We start from the raw sequence: 11,344 nt of genomic DNA on the forward strand, positions 1-11,344 counted from the left end.
GGTCCCACTGCAAACAGCGTCTCCTCAGCGCAACACTCAGCCCGGCAGCCGCCATCTTCCCCACAGGCATCACTGCAGGAGGATCACTGTCTGGCACGTCTCTCCTGCCATGTCTGCCACAGAGGAGCACTATTGGATCCCAGGTGGCCCGGATAGAGCTGGTAGCGGGGCAGGCCACGACCCCAGTCTCCTTGGGGTCCAAGCATCTGCTTGGGAGGAGACGGAAGGAGTCGAGGAGGCCACGGCTCTTCTGGCTTCCTTGGAGGTCTCCAGAGCCCTTCCCGGGGAGCAGGGTTGGCCACAGGCTGCAGTGGAAGAGGAATGTGGTAGAGAGCCGTTAGAGGAGTTGGAGATGGAGGAAGATGTAGAGATGCAGGAGAATGAGGAAGAGGGTGAGATTGACTTCGACTTGGAGGACGTGGAGGAGGAGGAGCACCTGTCTGGAGAGGGCAAGGAAGAGGAGGACGAGAGTGAGCAGGAGGGTGCGGCAGAGGTTACAGGCCTTGGGTTCTGCGTGGAGACGTTTGGGCCCCTGTTCTGGAGTCACGTCGACTCCTTTCTACACAATTTCCGTGACAACAAATATGTCCTGTTCCGGCCTCCCACTGACCGCCTGATGGCCAGGGGCCGCTCCCAGCCACCCTCGGACCCTGGAGAAGGTCCGGTGCCTCCTCAGGAGCAGGAAGACCTGGGAGAGGGAGGCAGAGTCTTGCAGAGTGAGTACCCTGGTGGAGCGCGCTCCACCCTGGGAGCTGCAGGATCCTGCAGAGGGGGTTGCTTCCTAGAATACAGAGGAACCAGCAGTGGAGGCCGAGTTCTGGGCGAGGAAGCCCTGACTGCTGCCTCTGAGACTGGGAAGGTTGAGGCCTGTGATCCCGGAGGGGCTGAGGTGGGCAAGTGGTGGCTGAGACTTTAGGCCCTTGTGGGGCCATTGAGCTCAAAGGCAGTTAGGTCTCTAGCAGTCACACAGTGGGTCAGAACTCTCAAAAACCTCCGGGCACAATTTACACAATTGGAAGCCCAGTTCTGGAGACCTTCATGGTCTCGAGAAACAGCATGCTGCCTTCTACCAACCTAGAGGCAAACAAGTGGCATCCCTCCCTGTTGGTCAACGGCTTTAACAAATGTGAATATTCTCGGTAGGAGGATCTGAGAAAATGATGACATAGCACAGGGGCACTTTTCAGCGATTGAGGAATCTGTGAGCGTCCCCATAGAATTTGTCTTTAAGTCAAAGGAGCATTTTTTTCCATTGAAGTTCCGACACACACATACAAAATGGTATCAGTATCAAATGATTTGCATCCCTTCTCCAAAGGGGCCAGAAATAATAAGAGGGATCTGTGTGCTGATCTACTGGAAAGAGTGGAAAAACGTTTGTGAACATTGTCAAGCAGCAGACATGATGGGGGGCTAGAAATGTATCCAGGTATTATTTGTTGTTTCTTTTATTAAACCTATTTCTCTTCTCTCAGGCCTAGACTCTGCTGCTGATTTGAGGTTGGGACATTTTCCCTGCCAACTTTTGACCCCAATGTCTGCATCACTCTGCCCCAATGACAAGGGTGAGGATCAGTATGAAAACATTGATGAAGAGGAAGAGGATGGAAATGAAAAACCTGAAGGACTCTGAATGGATGTGGTCTCAGCAAAGAGCAGCTCTGGATAATACAGGTATTGTTGTATAGGCTTTAGTACGACATAACCATTCCTGACACATACCTGTTACTAACAGCTGTATATTTTTAATTTTTCTTCTGTAAAGTAAATAAGAAAATTGTTGAAATTTAATTTTGGAAAAGCAGTTTATTGTTAATAATGTTTTCTAGATAATGTAGGAGGCAGTATGTTCTGAAATGTATTTCATTTATAGCCACAAGTCCTTTGTCCTGTAGCTTTAAGTCTACTACAGATGGGAAATTTATCAGACCTGGAAATGGAGACTAGTGCTTGTTTAGAGAATAGTCACCAGAAGCAGCAGCTAAAGAGACTAGGCCCTGCATTAGCTGTGTCATCATCACCTGGCCACAGAATTGTAGTCTCTTGTACTGACAATTACTTTGAGAAAGCGATTCCTTACAAAATAGTAAGATGTTAAGGGTTTCAAGAGAACTGCATTTCAGGATTAATTCACAAATATTAGTTCAATTTAGATTTTTTATTCAAAAGAAAAGAAAACTAGTCTCAGTAATATTATTGGTTGTCACTGAGGCTGGTAATTAAATCTTTGTTTCTCGTTTCTCCATTCATTCATCTTTTAGTCTCTGTCACTCACTGTCTCACTCTTTCTTAGTTTTCATGCATGTGGATGTTTGACAAAGCCTCATCCTCATTTTACTCATGTGGAAACTGAAGGTCTGGAAATATAAGGGATTGATGATTTGTGCAAGGGAACACCAGTTTTTAAGGTGGAATGACTTATTTAAATCACATTGTGGCCTTTGAGGGAAACAGCAAGCATTTATAGCTGTGGGCAAGAGGGAGATAAGTTTTGCATGAGCAATGATGTGCACCCTGATCACCAAGGGTCTGGGTTACAAGAAGAAAACATTGAGAAAATAGATGTACATACTGTTGACTCCTATTTAGAAAGTCACTGCATGTTATTGAGGTACAATTGTTAACTGGCTCTTATTTCATCCTACAGTGGGAAGGCATAGAAAAAGCAGACAGCAAAAGAAAAGATGAATCTGTTCTTCATGGATATTCTTGTTTTCATTAGCCTGAAATACTAATTTTGTTTCAAAGTTTCAGTGCCCCAAAGTGATATTCACTACTGACATCTGACTTTACTCTTACCTTTTACAGATAATTTGATAGTATTGTTCACATTGGAAATAAAAGCTTGGTTGAAATAATAAGCCTGTAGTTTTTTGTTTTTTTTTTTTCCACATATATACCACTCACTCAAATCTATCATTGTTCTATTTATTCTGGCCCACATTACTGTCACTGAAAGGGATTTCTTTCCGCTATTTGTCAAGTCTGTTTTAAATCCTTTTATTGCAGCCCCAAATAAATTAAAATATAAGATTGTAAATAATTTGTGGGATGGTGCCCTAGCCTCTACTATATTTTATTGAAAGGAACTGATGGATGACCTAGCTTGCCCTGGAACAGCAGCATCAGCATCAGCTGCAAACTTGTTTGCAATGCACATTCTCAGACCCTGCTCCAGACCTACTGAGTTGGAAATTCTGAGGGTAGGCCGCTAGCCATCAGGGTTTTACAGTCCTCCAGCTGCTACTGAAGCACACTGAAGTTTCAGAACCACTGCTTTAGAGCAGGGGAAGGTTTGCTACACCCACTGCAGGATCCTTAACTCACTGACTTGGTACTGTTGCAGGTAAACTAAACAGGGTGGTAAGGTCTGGACTTAGGAAGACACTAGAATTCTCAGGGGCTTGAGACACAAAGAGGGGTGTGTTAGTGTCCTAAGGTTACCGTAACAAATTGCCACAAACCAGATGGCTTAAAACAACAGAAATACATTCTCAGTTCTGGAGGCCAGAAGTCTGAGGTCAAGGTATCAGCAAGGGTGGTCCCTTCCAGAGGCTCTGAGGGAGAATCTGTTTCATGCCTCTCTCCTGGTTTCTGGTGGTTGCTGTCAGTCGTTGGCATCCATCGTCACATAGCGTTTTCCCCTGTCTGTTTCTTTGTCCTTTCTCTTCTCATAAGGATATCAGTCATACTGAATTAAGACCCACCCTAATCCAGTATGACCTCATCTTAACTGTTACACCTGCAAATATCTAGTTCCAAAGAATGTCACATTTACAGGTTCAAGGGGTAAAGCTTCAACATATCTTTTTAGGGGGACAAAATACAGCTTATAGCATGGGGCAAAGATTCAGGGGTGGAAGCGACAGATAGATAAAGGGTAAAGGGTACCCTTCTGAAAGGGTAAAGGCATTATGATACCATACATATGTGAAGTTTAAAAAGATGCAACAGTTCTTATATTGATTATAGGTTCATATATTTGTAGTAAAAGGTATACATAGGAGTGATGCATACATATGTAGCATGCAGAAAGGTGTGTATGAGAACAATAACCTTATTTAGGACAGTGGTTAAATCTTATTCAATAGAGGGAGAATTCAACTGGGGAGAGGTATTATGGGTTTAAATTTTATTTGTAATCTTTTGTTTTTAAGATGAGCGATGTTTGCATGGGTGTAGTAATCTCTGTACCTTTGTCTAGGTCTGAAATATCGCCTCTAAAGAAAATTGAAAGGCGAAATGGGCCTAATATCTGGAACTTACTGAAGGAAAACTGTAAAGTGCTATTTGAGCAGAGTAGAGAGGATCAGAGAGAGTACCAGGGGTTTGGGGTAGAAGGCCTTATTTCTGTATTTAGTTCAGGCCACTTGAATGCTCGCTAGTTAGTAGCAATACCTTTTCCTATTTTCTGTGCTAGTTCATCTCATATCCTTGTGTATATTAACATTATTTATTAATGTTTCTCCCGGACTCCCTAAAGTGTGAGCTTCTGAACTTATAGGCTTCTATTCGTCACTTCTAAAGCATTGTGGTTTCTTCTTCATAGGTGCTTGATAAAGGTTTGTTAAAGTGAAGTTAGTATAAGGTATCCACAACCGTTTTCCACGACTCTGGTTTTGTCATTTAAAAATGTATTATCACAGAGTATTACTTATGGCTTGAACAAAGAAAAGAGGCACAAGAACTTTTTTCATTGTTGTTTAATGAAATAACAGTCCAAGTAGAAACTTATCCATGTAGTGTCACTTGGACTGCAAGGAGATCCAACCAGTCCATTCTGAAGGAGATCAGCCCTGGGACTTCTTTGGAAGGAATGACGCTAAAGCTGAAACTCCAGTACTTTGGCCACCTCATGCGAAGAGTTAACTCATTGGAAAAGACTCTGATGCTGGGAGGGATTGGGGGCAAGAGGAGAAGGGGACGACAGAAGATGAGATGGCTGGATGGCATCACTGACCCGATGGACATGAGTCTGAGTGAACTCCGGGAGTTGGTGATGGACAGGGAGGCCTGGCGTGCTGCGATTCATGGGGTCGAAAAGAGTCGGACACGACTGAGCGACTGATCTGATCGGATCTGATCTGAGTGTCACTTGAAAGGCTTCAGATTGGTTGTTTGGCTTATGCCATGCTAGGAGTGTGTGTGTGTGTGTGAGTGTGTATTTCTGTGTTAATATAGTTAATGTAATGTAATTCAGTCATGTCCAACTCTTTGCAACCCTGTGGACTGTAGGCCTCCAGGCTCCTCTGTCCATAGGAGTGTCTCACTGGCCCAGTGAGAGTACTGGAATGACTTGGCATTTCCTCTTGAAGGGGATCTTCCCGAGCCAGGGATTGAACCTGCATCTCATGGGTCTCCTGCATTGCAGGCAATTGCTTAACACTGAGCCACCCATGTATAGCTGTAGTTAATATGAAAGGCCCTTATGTGGGCTTAAGAATTTTTGGAGCTTCACTATAAACAAAAAACCCCTCTTTTTGAGATAAGCCTTTTTTGGTGCATACTCTTGAGTCTGTGTCCTGCCTCTCATTATGGTCCAGGTACCTAGGGCCCTGAATTTACTCTCCAAGTGGCCCTATGTTCCCAGCCCCAAGAGGCATGTGTGTTCCTCTTCACTGAGTCTGTGTTTCTAAGGGTTGAGTGGCACAGTCAGTGCTATACTCTCAGGACTGAGAGGAATCTAAGAGGTGGTGGCTTTGTATACAGGCAACAGGACAAGTGGGCCACATTATCCACATAGATGTACGTGACGCCTCTCGTGGTGAGGGAGGAACCTCAGCCTTGCTTCACTGAAGGTTGCTGAAGCTCTAACATATCGGGCTTCTCTGGGTCTCTGAGAGATGGTCCCTAAATCAGGTCAGGGACAAACCCTTTCCTGTTACTCTGGGTGTTTGTGGGTTTCCCTATTTTCACATGTATTGAATATATTCTCACTGAGTCCTTCAACCTTGAAAATTTGGGGCTTCTTTAGGATAAGACCTGTCTTGTACCTATCTGTCTCAGCCAGGAAAGGTTAGGCTGTTTTGATATTTTCCTTGGTTATGGCTCCATGTTCTCAAAGGATGTGATCCAAAACTCTCCTTTATTCCACTACCTGGGAGATTACCATTGGGAGAAAAAGAAAGGGGTATGGTGGGTGCCAGAGATGGAATCGATTTTCTGTTACCACTTAGGGATATTTTAATGATACTACAGTTAGTGATGAAGAATCACTGTCCTCTAAGCCCCCTATTTTCAGATGCTTGTAACTCCAAGGAATACAAAGGAGTACACATTCAAAACTCTAACATGGCAGGACTCTTGGAAAATGATGTTTTGTGAAATGTGGTATTCTTAAGTCCTCTGTGATATGAATCACGTAGTATTATAGCATAGCTTTTGAGGCGTGAAATTTACATTTCGTAGAAGTCTAAGCAATGGTTTATGTGTGCTTAGATGAGGAATTGATCTCATCACCAAATCCATGAAGAAAATCAGTTTAAAACTATTCTAAGAGGCACCTAAAACTTAGCTCTTTTTCTCTCCCTCTCATTCAATTTGTTATTTACTCCAGTGCCTTTATTTGCATTTCCCACTATATTTTAGTCCCCATCAGTTCCTTATAAATTATGAACTATTTTGTATATACAGAAGATAATACAGCATATATGTAAGGTATATCATAATAATATAAAAACCTGTTTACCCATCACACAGCTTGAAAATTAGAACATCGCCAATGCTTTTGAATCTTACCTGTGCCCTCCGTGATTCACTTTCTCATTCCTTCCCAGAGGTAACAACTATCCTGAACTTTATTAATAATTCACTTATTTATACATTCCCTGCATGGAAATGTTCCTTCAAATTACATTATTTCTTGTCCATTTTGGAGTGTATGCAAATATACTTATACTAGATGTATTACTTGTGTTTCTCCCCTCCCCCATCACCCTGTGTTTGTGAGATTTATGTATATTGATGTGAACAACTTATAAGTCAGTTTTCATTGCTGTACAGTTATCCATCATATGAAAATCCCAGAATGTGTCTATTTCCTGTTTGTGGACATATGGGTTGTTTTCATTTTTATCTTTTTGCAAATCATTGTGCAGTGAACTTTCTCGTTCATATCCCCTGATGCCCATCCACGAGAGTTTCTCTAGATTCTCAGTTGAGGGCAATTTTATACACAATGGCCCCCAACCAAGGAACATTTGATAATGTCTGGAAACATCTTTGGTTGTCATAAGCGAGGATGTGCTCCTGGCACCTAGTGGGTAGAGGCCAGAGACACTGCTAAGCACCCTACAATGGACAGGACAGTCCACAACGCAGCATTGTCTCTTCCAAAATGTCAACAGTTGAGAAGCCCTGATCTCCAGTACATTCATAGACATGAAAGTCCTGGATCATAGTGTGTGCCCACGTTCTGTTGCAGGGAAAAGCCAGTTCTGACCCCATGTTGGAACTGTTACTTTGACTTGTTTTTCATTGCTTTTGTTATAGTCATACACAAGGGCTGCCTCAGAGAATCCTGCCCCTCTGCCTAACTGTTAAACTAAACTGCTTTTGTTCAAGACCCTATCACATGCGGATGACTGAAAGGAAGAAGTTAAACATCTCCTTCCCGAGGCCTGCCATTCTAAGAGATATTTACAACATTTATGGGCTTTTCACTTTGTTTCCTCACCTCCTTCCACCTGATCTATAAAGGAATCTTGTATCCAGACCCTGATAAGATGGTTATTTTGAGACATTAGTCGGCCATCTGATAGGTCAGATGGCTTTCCAGATAAAATGGTATTCCTTGCCTCAACACCTTATCTCTGATTCGTTAGCCCATCTTGCAGGGAGCAGAGCAAGCTTGGGCTCAGGAACAGTTCAACTGTACCTGTTGTTGATTAGTCGTTAAGTCATGTCCGACTCTTTTGTGACCCCCATATAGTGTAGCCTGCAAGGCTCCCCTGATCATGGAATTTCCCAGGCAAGAATACTGGAGTGGGTTGCCATTTCCTTCTCCAGGGGATCTTCCTGGCCCAGGGATCAACTTGCATGTCCTGCATTGGCAGGTGGATTCTTTATTGCTGAGCCAGCAGGGAAGCCCCTCAACTTTACTAGGTAATCTCAAAAATCTTTCAAAATGGTTGTACCGGTTTATATTCCCAATAGCAGGAAATGAGAATTCTACTTGCTCCACATTCTTGCCTACTTAGAGCATAATTACTGTCATTATCTTTTTTAAGTCATAAGTTTTTTGTTTTGTTTTTAATATTTATTTGACTGCATTGGGTCTTCGTTGTGGCACGTGGGATCTTTGTTTCAGTGCACGTTGTGGCACGTGGGCTCAGTAGTTGCAGCTCTCTAGTTGTGAGACGTGGGCTTAGCTGCTCAGCAGCATGTGGGATCTTAATTCCCTGTGTGCATGTATGATTAGTCATTAAGTTGTGTCTGACTCTTTGAGACCCATTGGACTGTAGTCCTCCAGGCTCCTAAATCCCCAAATATTGGGATTCTCCAGGCAATAATACTGGAGTGGGTTGCCATGCCCTCCTCCAGGAGATCTTCCTGACCCAGGACTCGAAGCTGCATCTCCTGTGTCTCCTGCACTGAAGGAAGATTCTTTTTACCCACTCACTAGCTGTTGGGAAAGCCCTTAGTTCCCTGACCAGTGACCAAACCTGCTTTTCCTGCATTGCCAGGCAGGTTCTTAACCATCAACAACCAGGGAAGTCCCAACAATATATACTATATGAGGCCATTGTTAAGGGCCGCCCTGGTGGCTTAGATGGTAAAGAATCTGCTTGCAGTGCAGGAGACCTGGGTTCAATCTCTGTGTCAGTCTGTCCTCTGGAGAAGGGAATGGCTAACCACTCCAGCATTCTTGGGGCTTCCTTGGTGGCTCAGATGGTAAAGAATCTGCCTGCAATGCAGGAGATCTGGGTTTGATCCCTGGGTCAGGGAGAACCACTGGAGAAGGGAATAGGAACTTCACTCCAGGATTCTTGCCAGGAGAATTTACAAAATTAAAAACTGGCATGCATAAATAGACGATAAGAGTATACTAAATAACTGCAGGTATGAAGAAAAAGAATGAGAGACCTTTGGGAGGTGGTCATTTTTATTTAACTCGGGTATTTACAATTTAAAGAAGTATTTTCCTGAATAATACCACATAACTGGCATAATCAGGAGGGTGGGAAGCGAGGAAGCCACTGGACTACTCTGTTTCTGCTGAGACCATCACAGATTTTGGCTGCGAGACCACACTGACTCCTTCTCCATCTATACAGTCAAAGTAGATGTCTCATGCCTTGCCTTTTGATACCCACAAAGCTAGGAACTGTACCCTGGGACCTCTATTGTCACTGATGCAAAAGAATGAAATTTTATGAGCCCACGCTCACTAACAGAAAACAGAAACCACAGGAGAAGCGCGGACTACACCTCACTTCTCCTTCCAAGTCTCATGGATGTTTCTTATCTACTTGGAAGAAGCTTCTATTCGTGGAATCCAGGCCATCCAGGCAAGACTTCAGAAAAGGTAGACTTGGTTTCCAACTTCTATCAAGACTTACCTGGTGTAATTGGGATTGGGATGGAGTCAGGTGAGCTAATCTATGACATTTGCCGCAGGATGTAAAACTGAAGGTGGAGATGCCAGTTTGGAGGCTATTGTAGTAGTCCACCTGAGAGATGATGGCGTCTTGGATCAGGGTGACAAAAGCAAAGGTAGTTAGGAAGTGGTTGGATTTACGTTTTACTCAGAAAACAGGACTCGCCTGTACATTATGGCAGGGTTGAGGGAAAGATAATAAACTCTGAGGATTAATAATTCCTTTCACTCCTGTCCTAGACATCGTTTTCTTTGCAAACCCTCAAACCTGGTTTAGGAGCCTCTCTGATGTATATCACCATATCATGTGTTTAGGAATTCCTTGTTTCATCATCTGTATTTCTACTACACAGTCATTTCCCCAGGGGTCGATGTATGTGTGGCTGTGCGTGGCACAGTGGCTGGCATGGTGCTCTCTCAATAAATACTGTTATAATGATGAATGAAGGAATGCTGGATCACTATGAGTTCATCAGCTCAGTGATGGTGAGTTTCTCTGTATTAAGGGGCCCTGTGACTCCTTGCTTATTTCCAGTGTTGCCAGATGGGGCTACATCTTCTAGTGTGCGTTGTGAGCACATTTTAGTAGTCAAAAACTGAGATCCAAACCCAAGTAACGGGCGTGCAATTGAGGCTTATTCCCGGCAATTCACATTATGTTCAGCTAAATTTCCCTTTTGCGCTCCATGAGAGTGATTGCCCTAAGCCCACTTATGCCTCATTATAGTAAATCAGAACCCCAGAGAAAATTCTTTTTCTTTTGTCCTGTGCTCCATTGTGAAGAAGAGCATGTCCACATGAATATCTAGACAAAGCTGCTGACAGAAAGGTATAACTGCTGAAGTTGCTGCTATAGGAAATATTTGAGAGTCTCATTGAAAAGGAAAGCAGAAACATTAACTTGATATGGACTAAGAGCTTTGAATAATGTTATATGTGTAAGCATTTAAATTCTGTGATGACAATAAAACACTAAGTCTCGTCATTCCAAATTTTAAAGTAAGGCAATAAGCTGGTTCCATGTAACTTAAGGGTTTACCACCCCTACTGGGTACGCCAGAATCTACACTTCAGGTCTCCCAAAGAAAAGCCATCATGAACGATCAGTTGCTGTGTACATTGCCACTTCTAAATTAATGGGATAGCAGCACGTTTAAAATGAATTTATTGTGATTCAGTGAGGGTAGTAGTTTGTATATATATTAAGCCCCTGCATATGAATGTGTTCCATTCTGAGAGTGCTTTCAGAAGTCCAATGTATTTGTTAAGTTCAACAAAGTTAACCTAGATACACAATTAACACTACCGGCTATATAGTACTATTGTAATCGATTTATAATACTTTACACATGCTGCAGCTGCTGCTGCTATGTCGCTTCATTCGTGTCTGACGCTGTGCAACCCCACAGATGGCAGCCCACCAGGCTCCCCCGTCCCTGGGGTTCTCCAGGCAAGAACACTGGAGTGGGTTGCCATTTCCTTCTCCATTACACATGACTAATACATAAACAAACAAACAGAAAATAATGAAAACATTTTTAATCTTAGAATACACTGCCTTGAAAAGTATACTAGTACAGTATAACAGGGGCTGGCATCGAATGAACAGGCAAGAAGAGTTACTGACTGGAGGAGGGAAAGGAAGTGGGAGATGGTATGGCTGGAAGATTGCCAGCCATAGGAGATGGAGGGAAAGCCGCAATTTTTGCATCTTTGAAAGCTCACAAGTTGAAGATTCGCACATGG

General features: G+C 43.2%; 1 protein-coding gene across 1 annotated transcript in view; it reads left to right on the forward strand.

Annotated features, from left to right (window-relative positions):
• Positions 1-2,818, forward strand: part of LOC139181513 (uncharacterized) — a 67,099-nt gene extending 64,281 nt beyond the window's left edge. The window contains exons 2-4 of the mRNA XM_070785035.1: positions 67-716; positions 1,476-1,674; positions 2,648-2,818. Of these exons, the coding sequence (XP_070641136.1) occupies positions 67-716; positions 1,476-1,633 (808 nt within the window). The 3' untranslated portion in view covers positions 1,634-1,674; positions 2,648-2,818. The remainder of the gene's footprint in view (positions 1-66; positions 717-1,475; positions 1,675-2,647) is intronic.
• Positions 2,819-11,344: the final 8,526 nt, after the last annotated feature.

Source organism: Bos indicus, chromosome X, assembly GCF_029378745.1.
Source record: "Bos indicus isolate NIAB-ARS_2022 breed Sahiwal x Tharparkar chromosome X, NIAB-ARS_B.indTharparkar_mat_pri_1.0, whole genome shotgun sequence".
In the NCBI taxonomy this organism is placed as follows: domain Eukaryota; kingdom Metazoa; phylum Chordata; class Mammalia; order Artiodactyla; family Bovidae; genus Bos; species Bos indicus.